The sequence below is a fragment of the Sebastes umbrosus genome, chromosome 6, assembly GCF_015220745.1.
Source record: "Sebastes umbrosus isolate fSebUmb1 chromosome 6, fSebUmb1.pri, whole genome shotgun sequence".
NCBI lineage: Eukaryota > Metazoa > Chordata > Actinopteri > Perciformes > Sebastidae > Sebastes > Sebastes umbrosus.
The window spans coordinates 7,486,085-7,505,795 of NC_051274.1; the positions used below are offsets into that span (position 1 = coordinate 7,486,085).

General features: G+C 40.3%; 2 protein-coding genes across 2 annotated transcripts; one reads left to right on the top strand and one right to left on the bottom strand.

Moving 5' to 3' along the window:
* Positions 1-2,182: 2,182 nt before the first annotated feature.
* Positions 2,183-4,542, bottom strand: LOC119490262 (tripartite motif-containing protein 16-like). Its single transcript, XM_037773538.1, has one exon. It carries the CDS (start codon positions 4,196-4,198, stop codon positions 2,528-2,530), a length of 1,671 nt encoding a protein of 556 aa, XP_037629466.1. The 5' UTR covers positions 4,199-4,542; the 3' UTR covers positions 2,183-2,527.
* Positions 4,543-5,538: 996 nt separating this feature from the next.
* Positions 5,539-19,543, top strand: tbc1d25 (TBC1 domain family, member 25). Its single transcript, XM_037773532.1, has 7 exons — positions 5,539-5,756; positions 8,088-8,197; positions 8,285-8,439; positions 9,368-9,495; positions 9,584-9,772; positions 9,943-10,218; positions 12,910-19,543. The coding sequence occupies exons 1-7, from the start codon at positions 5,712-5,714 to the stop codon at positions 14,593-14,595; spliced, it is 2,589 nt and encodes an 862-aa protein (XP_037629460.1). The 5' UTR covers positions 5,539-5,711; the 3' UTR covers positions 14,596-19,543.
* The last annotated feature ends 168 nt before the right edge of the window (positions 19,544-19,711 follow it).

Genomic DNA, 19,711 nt, shown 5'->3' on the forward strand with positions numbered 1-19,711 from the left:
AACACACTGTGGTCAACCTGAACTTCAGTAGCAGGCAGCAAAAAAAAGTAAAGTTAGTATAAAATATACTAGAAAAGTGTTAAAACATTAAAAACACAGGTGAGGTTTTTAAAAAGTGAAATGAAGGATGACATACAGTAAACGCCTCGGTTAGTGAGGGACACAAGCCAAACTACCACCAGGAAAATCCCTCATTTCTGTTTTTTGTTTTTTCTTAACTAAAAAAGGAGAATTTACTTTGACTAACAGAAGTCCCACACCCCTGACCATGATGTATGAGACATTAGAACGTTTCTGATGGGCTTAAAAACATGGTTTAAAACATGCAGACAAACTGAGTAGAGGTGCTTTAACCTCCACTACATCCCTGGTTAGCAGGATGAGGGCGCCCTCTTGTGTTGTGCATCAGGTTTCACATTTCTCTTGTTAACCTGCTGTGATGTTCACTGAAGGAAGACATGTCAAAACTTCACTGAGCCTTTGGCAGCTTCAAACAACATCAGTAAAGAGACATTTAAATCTATGTAATATCACACTATGTCAGTTTGTTCACAGGAGTCACACCCTGTAACACTGATGCTGCATTCAGGTCACACGGGAAAGATGGTAGAGAGGAGATTCCACTTTACAAATATTATTATAACATCAGCTCTCAGGTTGTAAATAGTATTTGGGAATGTGAGATTTGAGGTTGTAGGTTAAATTTTCTCTGTCTTGAATTGTGATGAAACAACATTGAAATGTTTGTAACCAAATGTAGAGAATCATCTACACAATAGCTTATGTCTGATGTGTGTCAGGACTCAACAAAACCTCCTCACACCCAAACTTCACCAAATTATGTTTTACTATTTTAACAGTTTTTAAGTCTGTGTAATAAATCCTCTCTATTGACTAAGTGCACAAATAAAATAAAGAGAAAAAAAGCAGCAATTAATAGAAAACTCTGCTCATTTCTCTGTGACAAACTGTTTTATTTGAAAGGACAGAGACTGACTGACTCTAAACATGAACACTGGACTTTGTGGTGTTTCAGGAGGAAAAACTGCCTCAGTTATTCTCTCATATTAGTTTCACATTTTCTCCATCAGCTTTGTATGATACCCTGGAATGAAGACAAGAAGAAAATACTTTGTTCGTATTTGTTTATTGATTATATAAACCTTCAGTTTGTTCACACATCCCATCAGTAAAGTCTGTTAAATGACTCTTGTTCAATGATCTCATGTTCAGATTCACTTCATCAACACAATCAGTTTGTTTAACCAGAATCTCAGCGATGTGAACGAGAATAATGAAGGATCTCCTTATTGATTATGATCATGATAATTACAGGTTTATAAAGCTCATAGGTCTGCCAAACACATAAATGTCAATACAAAGCGGAAAGAACAAAATATCTTTTAGAGCACAGAAGAGTTTACATATTCATGTAGAGAAATATCAGTTCAGGTGAACAAACATCATCATGAGCAGTGAAACAGACACAGGAAGGAGCGCCACCTGAAGACACTCAAACATTTACAGAACAACTGATGAGAAGATGTCAAAGTACCGCCATAATGTTTGATTGACTGCTGATCTCTGTGCAGTGAAGAAATGACACAACAATCAGCTCTCAGCAACAAACATGGAGACAACATGAGTTTAAGCCCCGGGACACACATGGAACGTCAAGAGCGCGTGGCAGCTGTGTGGCGTGGTGGCTGCATCGGGTGTTCACACCAGCTGCGTTTCTACATAGAGTTGGCCATTTCATTTCATGATAAATGTGATTTATATTTATTTTAGACAAGAAAGGTAAAGAAACGTGTGGTAATTTGTAAATAATAGTAATAATCCACAATTAAAACTCCGTACTGTATTCATTCATGGAACTCTCCAAGTCACTTCATGTTCTAGAACACTTATTTCAGAATAAAAGCCTTGTGTTAACAAATGAAGGAATTCTGTCCACAGAAAAAAACGCTTGAGGGCTTTTATTTTTAAATGAAAGCAGGAAGTGTTGATTTAAAGCCCATACTTTATCAATTCATGGGGCTCTCCAAGTCACTATATGTTCCACAGCACTGACTGCTCATATTTCAGAATAAAAGCCTTGTGTTAAAAAATGAAGGAATTCTGTTCACAGAAAAAAACGCTTGACGGCTTTTATTTTGAAAAGAAAGCAGGAAGTGTTTACCTTTACTTTTTTTCATCTCTGTGACATATTCTACAGATAGACCTTGAAACTGTAGTAAAGTCTTGCTGGTATGATGTTAATATACAGTCAATAGATCACCTTCACTGTCTGTTGTTGCTGTAAGACGCTCACGGCACGCAGCAGAAATAGGCGAGACCTCTATTCTCTAGAAGAGACGCAGCTGAGACGCGCGTGAGACTCACACAGGTAGTGTGGCTCTAACCTGTTAACAGGGACGCCGAAATAAAAAACAACAGGAAATGCAGCAGCCATGCGCTCCTGACGTTCCCAGTCTGTCCATGCCGTAAGAGTTAAAACAGTATTGAACCCTTAAATGACTTCTGTCTATTTCAGTTTGCAGAACTCAGCTGAGTCTCCAAAATTGCCATAATGCCTAAGTCCAGCATAGAGAGGCTCAGTGAATGTGGTCTGGACTCTGTGAAGGAGAGTCATGGTTTCAGAGACGCTGTAGAAGGACAGAATACCTGCACTGTGATCCAGGTACACTCCTACTCTGGAGGACTGAGGACCTGAGACGGGGGTTTTGACATTGTTGTACAACAATCTATAACTGTTTTCTTTACAATCTAACACCCAAGATTTGTCAGTGTATCCAAACCCACATTCATTCAACCTCCCTGCTCTACTGATACTCTTGTATGCAACTGCTACATAAACTCCTACCCCTCCCCTCTCCACCTCCCAGTAACAACGTCCAGTCAGACTCTCTCTACTCAGGACCTGATAACATCCAGTGAATCTGTCTGGGTGACTAAAATAAGACTGATGTTCTCTCATTAATGTTGCTTTGCTGTTCCCCTTGGATAATAACAGCTGTGTGTGTGCTGTGTTTGGATCCAGTGTTATTTCTCGTGAATATTTTAAGAACCCAGCTCTGGTCTTGGGCTCTGGTTGTGGCAGTAAAACATCCACTTCAGTCACTGTCTGTGAGATGTTTGTCCATTTCTCACTCAGAACGTCCTGTAGTTTATCTCTGACTTCTGACACAGCCGCCGTCACGTCCTCAAAGTAGCTCAGAGGACGGATATTGATGCTGGATGTAGATTCACTGAGTGGTGACAGTGAGAGATATTTGAGTAGAAACTGGTTGTAATCCTCTGTGAGTGAGAGCAGCTTCATCTCAGCGTCTCTCCTCTTCAGCTCAGTGATCTCCTGCTCCAGCTTCTCCTGAAGCTCTTTGACTCGACTCACTTGGGTTTTCTGCTGGGATCTGACCTGCTGCTTCACATCACAGCTTCTTTTCTCCATGAGACGGATCAGCTTGGTGAAGATCTTCTCACTGTCATCCACTGCTTTATCAGCAGAGCGATTGACAGCCTCCACCTCCTGTTGGAGCAGCTTCACATCTTTCTCTCTGTCCTGGATCCTCTGCTGGATGTTGAGTCGACTCACCTCCAGCTCTCTCTGCCTCTCAGTCCTTTCTGCTGCAGCTGAGACGGTGTCGTGGCCTTTATGTTCATCCACAGAGCAGAGATAACAGATACACTGCTGATCAGTACGACAGAACATCTTCATCACCTCATCGTGACGAGAGCAGATGTTCTCCTGGAGCTTCTTGGAGGGCTCCACCAGCTTGTGTTTCTTTAATTGAGCCACGTCGTAATGACGCTGGAGGTGTTTCTCACAGTAAGAGACCAGACACACCAGACAGGACTTGAAGGCTTTTAGTTTCCTCCCAGTGCAGACATCACAGGCCACATCTTCAGGTCCAGCATAGCAGTGATCAGCAGGAGCAGCTTGGAGTCCAGTCTTCTTCAGTTCCTCCACTAAAACTGCTAACATGGTGTTTTTCAGCAGGACAGGCCTCTGTGTGAAGGTCTGCCTACACTGAGGGCAGCTGTGGATCTTCTTCTCATCCTCTCCATCCCAGAAGCTTTTAATACAGTTCATGCAGTAGCTGTGTCCACAGGGAGTAGTCACCGGATCCTTCAGTAGATCCAGACAGATGGAACAAGAGAAGGTTTCCCGCTCCAGCTGAACTCCTTTCTGCGCCATTTCACCTCTCAGTGACAACGACTGTCTGAGTTTCACTTCCCTATAACTGAAACTAGTTTGAGCTCTGATCTAAACAACATGTGTTATGCAGTGAATGGGGCGTGTCAGCTCTTGCACTACACCACCATGTTGGTTACACCCGTCTTCAAACTGTAGATCTGAAGGGGAGAGAACAAGGAAATAAACCGACAGCGTGGAGCAGTCTGTGTTTGAGAGCAGGAGGAGGAGGGAGGGGTTATCAAGCTATGATTCATTCCAGGAAGCGGAGCTTGTGAATTTTAACTCTGTGCGTTCCAGTACCCACACTACCATACTATTTAGTATGACAGAAAGAGATTTGGTATGTCCCAATACATAGTATGTCAAATGCAGTATGCCAAAAATACCTAGATGTACTACATCTGGTCGCATTTTGCAGAATGCAACTAAGCATGCTTTTCTGTCTGTTCTGACCCACAATCCTCTGTGCAGCAGATATATGAGCAAAAGGGTCAAAGGTCAAGGCGAAGTAGTATGTCCAAATACTGCATGCAACAGTGTGTACTTTGTAAGGACAGCTGCAGTATGTACTAAAAGTAAAAAGTATATGATTTGGAACATAACCTCTGTTTCCTCATTTACAACGAAGCCTCGGTTAAAACCTGCTCCACATCTGAAAACATTTTAGTTATTAGTTTTAAAATACTTCTTGGTGATGGCTCCATATTTCTCTGACTCATCCTCAAATTCAGTTCAATTTTCTTATACTGATCAAAACAGCTGTCTGACAGTAGGTTAGTAGAGCTATCAAACTAAACTGTCACAAAATCCATGAATTGCTGAATAATAACAAAACAACAAAATACTTCAATTACAGAATATCATTCTGAGCCAAACCAGCATTTCAAGCTTCAGATGGGTTTAAACAAATATCATCAAACAAGTTTTTGGCTGCAACTCTGAATCCAGAAAGACATGATTGAATCAGATCAGCTGCTTCTGCAGTTCATTTGTTGATCAAAGTTCTCAATACTACTGTTACGCCTTTAGGCTACAAAATAAATTGCATTAAAAGTCAATGTACACACTAGTGAAACAACATCACACCACAGAGCACTGATGTCCAAACCAACAATTAAATTCTATCTCTATTGACGCACTTTGCAGCATCAATTATATCTAAACAACAATGTGATATCTGCATTTTCTTTTTTTTGGTTTGATTAGGAAACATCCTGGGGATTTCAGAGTGGTACTGGGTGTGGCTGGATTTAATGTACTGGCTTCATATCACAATATATAGTCCAGAAATGTGAAATGCAAAAGGCTAATTCCCCCTGTGTCCAGTAGATGGCGGTATTACAGCTGTGAACCTTCTGTGAAATCAAAGCAGAAGAAGATCACGGAATAAGAGGAACTCTGCTAGAGCTAGTGCTAACCCCCTCACCATCATCATGTTATTGATCACCATGTCGGCGTGAGAAGGAAAACAACACTCAGAACAACCACCCTGTTCAGAAACGGAGTCTTTAGCATGGCAGGCGAGGAGGAGAGGGGGGTGGTTCGAGTCAAAGTCAAGGTAAGATGTAAGATCAATGATTAAAGGTTGAGTAACAAACAGCTAGTTAGCTATAGCGACCCCGTTATCCTGTTTATTGAGCTGTCTCTCTCTCACACACACATTCAAAGGGCTAAACGTCGACTAAAGCAGCGGGACATTGGCTGTAAACTGTGTGTTTGCTGACCGTGTATTTATACATGTTGTTTATCGCCAGCATTGTTTGTTTGTTGTGGCTGAAACGTGTCTTTGACAGCTGGAAGAGCGAGTCAATAACTCTACATATCGCGTTATTTTGACCGTAACAGGTAGTTCTAGTTCACTACTCTGACAATCATCCATTAAAAGCCATTATTATGGAGAGAAACCTGATGCTAAACAGTGAACCCTCTCCACAGACTGGAGCTGACGTCACCTGCCTGCTCAGCAGCGAATGTGTGCGTGTGTGAACTGCGTGACGTCACATGTTACCTAGAGTTAGAAGCTTTTTGTAGTCTACATTTTATTTTATTTTTTATTTTTTTTAATAATACTTTATTTCAAAAGTCCATTGTTCAGATTTGTCATTACAATTCTGCAAAAATATTTTACAGTATGAAAATAAATTTTAATTTATACAACAAATAAACTGCAAGGAAAGGAAAAGATGAATAAAAACAAAACAAAATAAAAAACAAACAATTCGTGGTCTATTAAACAATTGGGAATACATTTGAAATGTCAAATAAATAAACTGCAAGGAAAGGAAAAGATGAATAAAAACCAACAAAAAAACATTCGGGGTCTGTTAAACAATTGGAAATTAATTTCAAATGTCTAAACAATTTAATAATAAATAATATAAAAATAAATTATAAATTATACACAAATACACTGCAAGGAAAGGAAAAGATGAATAAAAACAATTAAAAAAAAAAAAACATTCGGGGTTTGTTAAACAATTGGGAATAGATTTGAAATGTCTAAACAATTTAATAGTTTTAGTCAATTTAGAATTTTTGAGTTTTAACTTATCAATCATAGTCACATAGGTTTTAAAATCAGTATCTTTAAAAATGAAAAGGAGGGTATTCTTTTAAGCCATATGTATATAATATTTTGCTAGGATAATAATCAAATCAATTACGTAAATCTCATCTGCTGAAAAAACTGGGATTGTTGACAATGAGTAATATCTCAATCTTTGATAGTGTAGCCTCCATTTCAGTAAACTCATATTTATCATTTAATTGCTTCACTATATGTTGCAAAATAGTAAAAATGGGTCAAATATGATGATAATGTTTTTATATCATCATAAGACAAACTACACACAGCTGCTTTCTAAATAGCTATGTGTATTGAATACAAATTAGCTACATTAAATGTCATTTATCAATGTTCAGCAGAATTATAATGTGATAATATAAACACATCATTTTATCATCTACACATTTCTGTTAGGGATGCACCGATCTGACTTTTTCAGTCTCGATGCCGATAGCGATACCCGGGCTTTGGGTATCGGCCAATACCGAGTACCGATCCGATACCAGTGTTTAATTAATAAGCTGTATGCCTCACTGTGTGGAAGTGACTGGGATCATTCTTTTATGTGTAAGGCAACATCAGGCTTGACTTAAACAAACTTTGTAAAACAAAATGTGACCAATAAATACATATATATAAATGTATTTAATTGTTATTTATTATTAGAATAATAACTCTTACACCAGCAACTTGGTAAAAAAAATCTTCACAATTAATAGGAATTACAATTCAAGTGTAAACCTTTTTAATGCATCAACAAATTGGCCAAAACTTAAACAGGAATTAAAATTACAGTATATAATGTGTATAAACACAAAATTTAATTTAATAGATCGGCCCCATTGTCACTGATATCCGATCCAGCTATTTGAGTCAGTATCGGCCCGATACATCGCTAATTTCTGTGGTCTAAATCAACAATTACGAGCAAGCGACTAAATAAAAAAACTAACAAAGTTTGTTATTTAATTATTTGTCTTACACATAATCTAAAATGTACCTCATGACAGTAGAACACAGTTAATTTCTCTGAACCTCAGTTCTGTTATTTTAAATACATTTGCCATATATTGATATCAGAAAATATCTTTTTTTAATATCATAATAATTATTTCAATCACATCCCCCAGCCCTACTTTAAACAGTCAGCATGTATTGATTATGTAGTGCATTTGAACACGACAAAGGCATATACTTACTTACTGTTGTCCAGTGCAGCACATCAATTCTTGTCTACTAACTGCCGAAATAGTATATTTAATTGCCCCCTCCCTCCAGGTTTCCCCCACAGTATCATGTTGTTTTTTATGCTGTGCTTTTCAGAAATGTGACGGGGTGCTTCCAGTGGAGTTCCGCTCCTTTGCTGTTGATCCTCAGATAACATCACTAGAGGTCCTGCAGCACATACTTATCAGAGCCTTTGATTTGAACGGGTAAGAGTCCTCACCTTGGCTAGCTAAACTGTTGCATAGACACATTATGTGTGTCAGCATTTTCTTCTTGTTTGTCTTTCAAACTAGGAAGCGGAATTTCGGGATCAGTTACCTGTCTCGAGATCGGAGCGGTGCTGAAATGTATATGTCTCTTCTGGCAGACTGGGATTTAGATGTTGCATTTGGCAGTGCAGCCAAACCATATCTGCAGCTCAAGATGGACGTAAAACCTTCAGAAGACAGTAAGAACACCAGTGTGTCCTTAAAGTGTCAAGTTAAATGTGGCATCTGCAGACAATTTTGCTTTTGTGACATGTACCCCGTGTATGAACCTAAACTGTAAAAGACTTTCATATGTGAGTGAAAGACATGTTCCTCAAAGGGTACACATTTTAAGACATAGATGAGACTGTAGTTTAAGAGCATTAAGTGTTGTTGAAAGTGTTTTAGGAGAGGAAGGAACCACTGAATGTCAGTGTCAGATTATAAACACAAAAACATAATTTAGTTTGACACTATCATAGGCTTTCTCTGCATCTAAGGATATAACTTCTGTATATTCCCATGGATATTTGGAGAGAATGACAAAAGACCTTTACATGTATTAAAGGATAGGTTCACAATTTTTCCAAGTATGTCTTAAAACAATAGTCGGGTGCCAGTATGAACATTGAAACAGTTTTTGTTTGCTGTAATAATTCCTCATGTTCATACTGGCCATTAAAATGTTCCCTCTTAATCCACTTCCAGTGTAAGTGATGGAGGACAAAATCCACACAAAAATACATCCCAAAGTTTATCAGAAGGTAATATTAGGTTTCCGCAGTCTGAGTTAATCCAATCAAGTGGATATCTTCCAAAGTTACAGAGCTTTCACGAAATTCCCTCTTTGTGTCACTGTCCTTCTACTCAGCTTAGCCACGAAATACAGACCGGGAAACACAAAGGGGGGGATTTCATACCAAAAAAAATATATCTGTATATAATATACAGATAAACTTTGGAATACATTTTTGCACAGAACCAGGACCTTGGATTTTGTCCTCCATCGCTTACATTCAAAGTGCATTATGAAAAATTGTGAACCTCTAGTTTAAGTAAGGACTATAAAATAGAGGTAGACCTAAAATAGTTGGATTGTTAAGTCTTCTACTTTTTGTTCAACTGCAGGTCCTGTCATGGAGGACTGGGACATCATAAGCCCCAAAGACGTGATTGGCTCTGAGCAGCTTCTGGCAGAGAAGACCAGGTCTTTGGCATCTGCAGCTCTTCCCTTCACCCAGTCTCTACTGTCCCAGGTTCCTTCACCTTCCATTAACCTTCCTTATACCGTCTCGTTTACCTTCTATGAGTCTTTGCTTACACGCTTGTTTCACTTGTGTTCAGGTGGGCCGCACTCTGACCAAAGTCCAGCAAGCCTTCAGCTGGTCTTACGGAGAAGAGATCAAGCCTTTCAAGCCTCCGCTGAGCGACGCTGAGTTTCACAGTTACCTCAACGGACAGGGCCAGTTGACACGACCTGAGGAACTCCGACTGCGCATCTACCATGGTGGTGTGGACTCTTCACTGCGCAAGGTGGAGTACCTGTGTTTTTATCAGCATTACATAGTACTAATCCCGTGTTCTGCAGAGTCCCAAATAAACAAATATATTTTAAAAAAAAATCATACATACATATATAGAATTATAGAATTTGTATTTTATCAATTAAGGCTTAACTGCTGCATTGTCTGCTGTTGTGTTAGGTTGTTTGGCGGTACCTCCTGAACGTCTACCCTGATGGACTAACTGGACAGGAAAGAATGGACTACATGAAGAGGAAGACAAGGGAGTATGACCAGCTGAAGGGAGAGTGGACAGCCCGGGTCAGCCACGAGGACCTTGAATTTATCCGTGGGAATGTTCTGAAAGACGTCCTGAGGACAGACCGGGCTCATCCATACTACGCAGGATCAGAAGACAGTCCACATTTGACTGCCCTCACAGACCTGCTTACCACATTTGCCATCACACATCCACAGGTGTGTAGAGATGTTCGATCAGTTGGCTTGTACCTGCGTTAGGGTGGGGATGAGGCATCTCACGAGGGGGGGAGCGGGAGAGTTGGAGGTATGCATACAGGTGTTCTAAAAACAACAGGAAGTTAGTTATTGTAATTTGGCAGCTCATCAACAACGGTCAGCAGTTGGAGCTGCAGCGGTGGATGTGACACAGAGCTCATGGAGCATATTAAGTTACTTCAAAACCCTGAGTGCCCAATCACTCTATCAAATCTGAACACACAGCCATGATACGCATATTTTCAGAATCAGTGTGACTTACACTTTCCAAGGATAACCGACGTTTGTCACGAATATGCATCCATAAATCTGATTAGAAATCATAGAAAAGAGAGGTTCTTTATAGCTGCAGAGTCATCAGGTTTTTAACTTTTCTTCAGTATCAAAGTAATCCAAGTGATAGTTGTCTGTACATCCATGGGTACCGTGCAAACAGGAACTGCTAAAAGCTAATTCAGCATACATTTAAAGGTTGCCTATATTCCAATAGCGTAACTCACTGAATCCATGGCAACATTATACTTCCTAGGTTCATCCCCCAAAACATTAAGGGAGCTGTAGTTCATTCATATACAGATATTTACTACATATTGAAAACCTGTGGACATACATTACCCTGCCTTAATGAATACAATGAGGTTTAGCATTCAACATTTACAAGAAACCGAAGCCTGTAACTTGATCTTCAAAATGAAATGAGCAGCAGAAGAGATGAAATGTATATTAAATAATAGGTTTGTACATTGTTATTTGTGAATAAAAAAGAGGGAGGAGAGATAAAAGGTTAGATGAGACATTCATTAGCCTCCGACAACTCTTTTATAGTCAGAAAGTGCACACGTGACGAGGCTATATGGGATGTCTTTGAATGAAGTGAAAAACAAGTCTTAAGTGATATCAAATGTTCTTTGGCTCCGGCTTTCGCCAACTAATGCAGAGGATCTGAATAGTCCCTTTTCTGGCCTCCCTCCAGCTCACCACAGTAACCTGCTGGACCTCTATGCATTAAGGCAGACCTTTATTTCTAGTGGCAAAGTTACACTTGTGCTGCATTTCCACTGCACGGCTTGACTCGACTCACTTTGAACCGGCCTTTTTTTGTTTTCAATTGGCAAAAGTTGTGGAAAGTACCTGGTACTTTTTTGGGTATCACCTTGGTCGAGGTTCCAAGGGAGCTGAACCGATACTAAAAGGTGGAGTTAAAACCACGACATGGGACATCCTGCACAAACCCCCCATGTTTGAATAGCCAAGCAACCGCAATTTTTTTTATTCAGACGTTCCTCTGTTTGGTTGCCGATGTTGATTCCATGTTGAAGATAATATCACAGCAGTTTCAGGCGGCAACACTATGATGATCAGCTAAGAATCCCGCCTTCGTTGAGAGGTTACTCTCTGCAGGGGAAAACAAACTCGAGAAAAGTACCTAGTACCAAAAGTGAGTCGAGTCGAGCCATACCAAGCAGTGGAAATTCTGTAAAAAAGTATATAAAAGATACAAAAGTTTACATTAAATTATTATAGGAATAAAAAGAGCTTATGAAATATTATTATCTGATATTATCATAACAAAAACCCACCCATCAATTATCAGTGTGATTGTTGCCAACTGAATGTCATTAACAGCGGTGGTGCAGCACTAAAGGAACAAGACACAAAGGAGGAATTAATGGCACCATTCACTCTGAAAGACATGATTACCTTGTTTCCCAAATAAAAACAGAAATTCACGAGTTCAGGAAAAATAGTTTATAGTCTATCCATTATTACATGTTTGACAGTTGCGTTTTACAGTACCTGTATGTTAACTAATTGGGTCATACTAGGGGTTTGTTGGTGCTCATGATCATGGGTGGTTCTAAATGTACGCCCTTTCTAAAGCATAATAAGTAGGGCTGTCAATGGATTAAAATATTTAATCGCTATTAATCGCATGATTGTTCATAGCTAACAGAGATTAATCGCACATTTTTTTATCTGTTCAAAATGTACCTTAAAGGGAGATTTGAATTAGAAGTATTTAATACTCTTATCAACATGGGAGTGGGCAAATATGCTGCTTTATGCAAATGTATGTATATATTTATTATTGGAAACCAATTAACAACACAAAACAATGACTATTGTCCGGAAACCCTCACAGGTACTGCATTTAGCATAAAAAAAATATGCTTAAATCATAACTTGGCAAACTGCAGCCCAACAGGCAACAACAGCTGTCAGTGTGCTGACTTGACTATGACATGCCCCAAACTGCTATAGTTTACTAGTTACTATAGTAACTATCATAAAGTGGGTATGTCTGTAAAGGGGAGACTCATGGGTCCCCATAAAACCCATTTTCATTCACATATCTTGAGGTCAGAGGTCAAGGGATTACTTTTGAAAATGGCCATGCCAGTTTTTCCTCGCCAAAATTAAGTTCGGAGAGTTATTTAGCCTCCTTCCCAACAGCCTAAGGTCTTTACTTTAGCTTTAAAACTGAGCCCGCTACAACCAACACTAGTTTAGTTTAGTTTTCTGAACAGTTTAGTTCAGAAAGAGTTTATTTTATTCATAAAAGTATGCGTATGTCTACATGATTTAGCATTCTGTTACTTTTTCTTTGTAAACTGTAGACTTCTGTAACTGTATGGATGTGTTGTTTTTCAGATATCCTACTGTCAAGGCATGAGTGATATTGCCTCCCCTATACTTGCAGTAATGGACAATGAAGCACATGCCTTCATTTGCTTTTGTGGCATCATGAAACGCTTGGAGGGGAACTTCCGGCCTGACGGACAGCTCATGTCCGTTAAGTTCCAGCATCTAAAGCTGCTTCTGCAGTACTCGGATCCCGAATTCTACTCCTACCTGGTGTCCCGAGGAGCCGACGACCTCTTCTTCTGTTACCGCTGGCTGCTTCTGGAGCTCAAGCGAGAGTTTGCGTTCGACGATGCTCTGAGGATGCTCGAGGTAACGTGGAGCTCTCTGCCCCCGGATCCTCCTGAAACCGAAGTGGAGCTTCTGGGACCGCCGGCGGAAACCGATGAAACAATGTCCTGCAGAGACGAGGACAAGGCGGTCGAGAATTGCCTCGGAGACGATAAGGAACAAAAAGGGAAGCAGCGTAGACGACACATGCTGAGGCCTTCAAGAGAAGAATCGGATGTGAGCAGGAATGCTTTCATAGAAGAAAAAGACAGGAGGAACGCAGGCACTAGAAAGGGATGTGAGAGCGATGAATATGATATTACTCAAGTGACCATGGAGAAGGCAGATTTGCAGGCTCCTCCTTTTGAGAGGCAAACTAGTTTCGGGGAGTTTAAGTACTATACTGCCCGAAATGAAGATAGCTTTCATATGGAGGATGCTGAGCAGCCACAGGGTTTGGAGTCTTCAAAGTCAGTAACAAGCATCCCAAGGCGCCAATCCACTGTTGACAGTGAGGATGACCAAGGGGAGAGAGTACCTCTCATAAAAAACTGTGACAATGGTTTCTCTCCAATGTCATCACCTCCTCTCTTTCCTAGTGGCCTACCAATCTGGAAAACTACTCCCTCTGTCTCTCCCACATCTTCAGCTTCACCCTCCAGCTGGCCAGGTGCTTCTCCAGACTCTCCTCCAAAATCCACATCCCCATCCACAACCAGTGGAAGTGAGGCCTTACCGAGAACTGTCCCAAAAGTATTGACCCATGTGCTCGGCAGTACAGGGATTAACTCGCCCACGACCCCCACTGTAAAAACGGCTGTCGGGTCTCCGACCCACACTCAGCATCGATCCCTACTCTCTTCACCCATCTTGTCCTTCGGGAGAGGCCCCGGCAGCAGGTCGTCCTCCAACAATCTCCCTTCACCAGGCAACAAATCCCCCAGTACCACAGCTAACACGCCCAGTTCCTCGAAAGCTGAGACCACCAGCATCAAACCATGTTCCCTGCCGCCTCCCCAAGAGTTCGGCAAAGGCAATCCGTTCATGCTGTTCCTGTGCCTGTCCATCCTGCTGGAGCACCGAGACCACATCATCAAGAACAGCTTGGATTACAACGAGCTGGCCATGCACTTTGATCGCCTTGTGCGGCGCCACAACCTGAGCAGGGTGCTGCAGCGAGCCAAGGCCTTATTTGCAGACTACTTGCAGAGTGAAGTGTGGGACTCGGAAGAAGGGGATGAGGTTAGCTCGGACTCCCCAACAACAGCTACCGCCGGTCAACCCTCCCCCTCTCCGACCACCTCTACCAGGCCCATTTACAGCCCTTTAGCGTCGCCTCAGTCATCTTCTCCGAACTCAACCTATAACCTCGCAACCACCATTCCCTCCCCGACAGCTCAAGTTTTCCTCTCTCCCTCTTCCTGATTCCATCATGCATCATTGGCTTCCCATCCTCAGTGAACTCCTCAGTGGACTGTTTGTGGCCCATCGGAGAATGGAGAATGGCACATAGAATTTTTTAGACAGCCTTCCACATTGAATTGGGCTGTTGATGATCTTATTCTGTGTATGCTTGAATACATACATATATTCCTTATGTCTGTAATCATAGTAATATTTATTGTTGTCATCAACCTTTCAAGTTTAGTCATTTTGTTGTCTGTCCTGGAAGAGGGGATGAGAGAGCTTAATTTCTCATCGTATCTCACAGTCGGCTGATGCATGAAATGTTAAAACCCTGTGATTCTGGTGTTTGACGGTTCGACAGTTTGGCTGGTTTGCCGACAAAAGTTTCGCCACTTGGTGCATTTAGCCTGTGTTGCCCTTTTATGAACTTTGTTTACAAGCTCCTGTTATGTCCAATAAGCCACACAAGTGTCTTAACTAAAGCCCTCAAGCTCCATTAGTTCTAAACATAAGGGGAAATCCAGACACTTGGAATCAAGACAAGGCCAGCACACATACTGTACTGTACTTAACCAACCTTCCTGACCTAGCCTGTCACCATTAACCTTAAAGGGTAAAGACATTGACATAGGGTAAAAAAAAACTTGCTGCTTAGATGCTCTCGGTACTATAAACACCTTTTGAAGATGTAACACACTACTGAACAACGGGTTACTTTCCCCCTAAGGTGAACGACGCCCCAATTATTGATGTCAAGAGGGGTATTTAGCCTTTGACAGCAATATAACACCTCTGCTGTGATGTCACTGATTGCAATGTGTCTAAAAGTACTTCACACTTGAACAATTCAACCCATGGAGAGAAGTATAGCTGCAGTTTTCTGACCCATGCGATGTTTTACTGTTTAAAACCTTAACAGGAAAGTAGGGATGAGACCTCTGGCAGAAGGAGGAACTATATTGACATGATGCCCACTTAAGGAAAATACCAAATATTTAAAGGGGAAATCCACAGATTTTTACACAGGAAGTCCTAATCACCCTGTAGCGGCATGAATTGACGCAAAGGCATTGTTTCATCTTGAGTGAAAGGTTCTTGCTTATCCCAGGGCTTATGACTCTACTTCAGAAACATAGAGAGACGAGAAATTGCTTCACTCTCTGTCTGAACACACCTTGAGAAGATAACTCTGATGATGTCAGAGTGATGCCATCGGGGTTATCTCAGTTTGGGTACGGAGACTACAAATGTATAAGAGAAAGCCCTCATTACAACCTGGGGGCTGCAGAGTTTGGGCATTTAGCAGGCAGGGAGGGTCTAGCGAAGAGATTCTATGGAATTGCATTATGGGAAATGGAGGATTCAGTGTTGTTCTGGCGTTTGACCCAAGTAGGTGACTAAAAAGTCACTGCTGCCTCCGCTGCTTCCATTTTAGTCCTTCTTTTTAAATGTCTCTCACATGTCCCCCAATGTTATGAAAGTGCAATATTACATCACAAATTCAGGATACATTGCCTAAAGCTGTTTTGTGCCAGTTGGATTTTTCCTTTTACTCTCCCAAAGTGCTATTGCAATCTGGACTTGGTGGCATAGTAGGATACCCAGATGTATGGGTCAAAACAGAATAATGTTGTAGTGGCCCATCCATTTATGTTTTATGCTGTAGATGAGCCAAAATTAATCAATGTGTCCTCTTTACCTTGTCATCTTGTTGCGAACAAAACTTTCTAAAGGTTTAATATTGCTTGAATGCTTAAATTGCGTACTGCTTCTGTAAAAAAAAAAAAGTGGTTACATGATTTTTATTTTTTCCCCAAGTGCAGTATAGGTAAGGTGAGATGGAGGGGACATGTGTGACAGAGGTTATAAGCTATATTCAAACTCGCAACATCAGAGATCTTGGGTGAGTGCAATTAGTATCGGTGATATGTTCACACGGGCGTTTTTAATTTGAGCTAAATAATTCTTCTACAGTCATAGGTTGGGTTTTTTTGTTTTGTTTTTGCACGTTTGTTTTGAATGGGACTCAACCAATCACAACTGAGGACTAAAACTAATAACTGTTTTCTGAAGTCTGACACCTGAGGAACAGATGAGGCTATTTATGTTTCAGTTATTCATGAAATAATGGATCTAACCATGTTACACTATGTGGATGCAGTACTGTAGAGATCAGTTTGTTGTTGATCTCCATTGTACAAATACCATTCTGTTGATATGCTGTATGTGCTGGACTCATACATTCAAACTACAACAGTAGTAAAGTAAGTACTGTACATTATTTAATGCTTTGGTGGGTCATTACTCAGAGGTGTATCATTTTAGCACTTTGGTTTTTGCTGTTTCCCAAAGACTGTCTTTTTGTCTGTTATGATATCATGGAAATGTTTGTCTAAATGACGCTAATTTAATGCACAATTGAAGGTATCGCATATTGACGGTCTTTATACTTGTTTTGTGTGGTTGCTGATGAGAAGGTAGTATCTCAGTCCAGGCTGTATAATTAATATCTTTACCATTTATTCTTAAAGTGGAATATGATGTGATGCCACTTGACATGGTCAAGGGCAAAAAAAAAGAAGATTATCCATGTGCAACATTTTGGCAGAGAAGTGCCTCACTTGTTTGACTCAGTAGCCTTGATTTATATTTTCTTTTGTGCTCTTAATTTTTTGTCTACATAGTGTCATCATACGGGCTCATTTAAAAGCCAGTGACAGGGCTGAGTGATATTTGAATTAAATGGTGATGATGATCATCATCGACAGACATTGGCTTGGCTCTGGCTGGCGAGCTGTGACTAACCTCTGATGGGTTTAAAGAGGGGTGCGACTGGATTGTATCAGTGATTGCATGCATGGTCTTCACTGCAGAGGAAACGCAATTTTAAGCAATTTTTAACCATTTAAGATATAGCACAGCATCTAACCAAATTCTATATATTACTACATGAGTCTTATCTTATTGTCTCATTGATGTTTTTTGGAAAGTCAATGATTTTCTGCCAGCAAAAGAGAAAAAGTTGGTATGTCTGTTTTTATTTTATTTCAAGGTAAAAACATTGCAGCTAATGAGTTGAAATTATGATATACGAAATCTAAAACATTTTTTTAATTGTCTTTGATTTAAGTCAAAATTAGAAGATTCTAAATCATGACATACTAAGTCAAAAATATGACATTAAATTATAAATTATGACAACATTTTGACTTAGTATCTGAATTTGGACCTACAATGTTTGAATTCTTGTCATTCCCAACTTTAAGGTTCCCTATGTGGTATTCAGAGCATTAATATAACAGCAAACATCTATTTGCTATGTAAAGATATAGAGGAGTAACGTCTACCTGAGCAGAGAATGAAGTCGCTCTCCCTCTATGTGTGTTTTAATCAGAGCTTCTCTGTGCTTTGTTGATATAGCCGGCCTGGCCGCGCTCGCCTTTTAGCTTTCATGTTCGTGCATGTGAGCGTGCCCCACTGGGTAGCTCACGACCGCCGCTCTGCACTGCTCTCGTACGGCGGTTACAGCTGATAACACCGTCCCGATAGATGACGTTGTCGCGGAAGTGTATCGCCCACCCTCCGGTTTCCCCCTCAGGTTAACACTGTTAGCTCTGTCAGCAATGTTGCCGTTGTTTGTACAGTTAGAGCTGTTAGCACCGTTAGCTGCGAGCCGCCGGCTCAGCCGTCGCCATGTTGAGAGCCGTGCGGAGGCAATGGATATGCTCTGAATTTCGCACCTTTTTTTTGCGCTTCCATATTTCAAAATGTCTGTAACGTCTTATATAATAAAGTGAAACTGGCCAAAGGAAGTGGGGATGCTCTGAGCGCCAGGAGTATCTTCCAAACAAAGCAGACATGCAAAAACTATTTTTTTTTTTCAATTAAATGAGATGTAAGGCAGACTTTCATCAAGATGTAATTTAACTTGCAACTGTAGTGGACATCATGCATCCAAAGGGTTGATCCTGTGTTTCCATTTGGCCCAAAAAAATGGATCAAAGGTAATTAAAACAATGACGTTATTTTTCATTTGTCTAATTGAAAGGGCTGAAGAGCTATCCTCAATTGTTAAAAATTCATACTTCAAATTCACACAAGAAAGCCATCAGCAACAGTATGCTCATGTGGAACCGAAATATTTGTTTACGTTTATATTCATCCGTATGTTTTCAAGATATGAAAAGTGTCGACAAGGCTCAGCCTTATTTGATGTGCAATGTGACGTGGATTCAGTTAATGTAGGTGAAGCGCTGTGCATGGCTGTAGCATCGCAGAGAGAATGGAATATCATTCAAACACAGAGTTATATCTTGATAAATCCTAAGACATGCACCTCCTGATTTTGTAATAGTGCCCCAAGTCTTCTCCCAGCTCATTGTTGACATTTTGGACCTCAACACAGTTTAGTTGTGGAGGAAAATTTGGGGATATGGGGGCACCAGAGCAAAGTCAGGGTAGGTGCTTTAAATTGTCAAGTTTGTTTGTTTGTTTTTCTCAGCATTGTTTACCTTTAAGACTGTATCCATGGTTTTGAGTGGCCTATATTATGTATTCTCAGTCTGTAATGCAGAAGGCTGAACAGGGAGTGTGATTGCTCCACCTCCAATAGGGAAACCCCACTTTGACGAGAGCTTCTGTTTTAAGCAGAAACTGAAGTAATTCCCATGTCTTTAGAGAGACCCTTGTGATTATTGTGGTTATTACTCTTACATTTGGTTTTGCCTCCTTTTGTATATCAGTATTAAAAGCATATTCAAAATGAACTGAAGTAACTGGACTGGCTTGACTCCGAGCTAGCAATATGTGCATTTGTAAAAAAAAAAAAAAAAAAGAAAAATAATAAAATAAAAAGATTTGTTTATCTCATTAAATTATATATGTGCACAAATGTTAAACTTTTTAATCATACAACACAACGTTACTGATTGTATATCGGACACAAATAAATAATCAATGCAACTGATTGGGTGAAGGATGATTGTGTTTTTGAATTGACTGAAAAATGTTATGAAAGGTGGACAAAAGTCTACAAGTATGATACGTTGTTGCTAATAATCCAAGATGTGGACTCGTTATGACTTGGACTCGAGTTGATTCGAGTCACTGGTTTGATGACAAGACTTCAATTGAG

Bases quoted from the DNA above. Each gene is read 5' to 3' on its own strand.
- tbc1d25 (XM_037773532.1), top strand. From the start codon at position 5,712: ATGGCAGGCGAGGAGGAGAGGGGGGTGGTTCGAGTCAAAGTCAAG. The intron at 8,198-8,284 runs GTAAGAGTCCTC...CTTTCAAACTAG, and splicing joins AGAGCCTTTGATTTGAACGG to GAAGCGGAATTTCGGGATCA. The intron at 9,773-9,942 runs GTGGAGTACCTG...CTGTTGTGTTAG, and splicing joins TGGACTCTTCACTGCGCAAG to GTTGTTTGGCGGTACCTCCT.
- LOC119490262 (XM_037773538.1), bottom strand. From the start codon at position 4,198: ATGGCGCAGAAAGGAGTTCAGCTGGAGCGGGAAACCTTCTCTTGTTCC.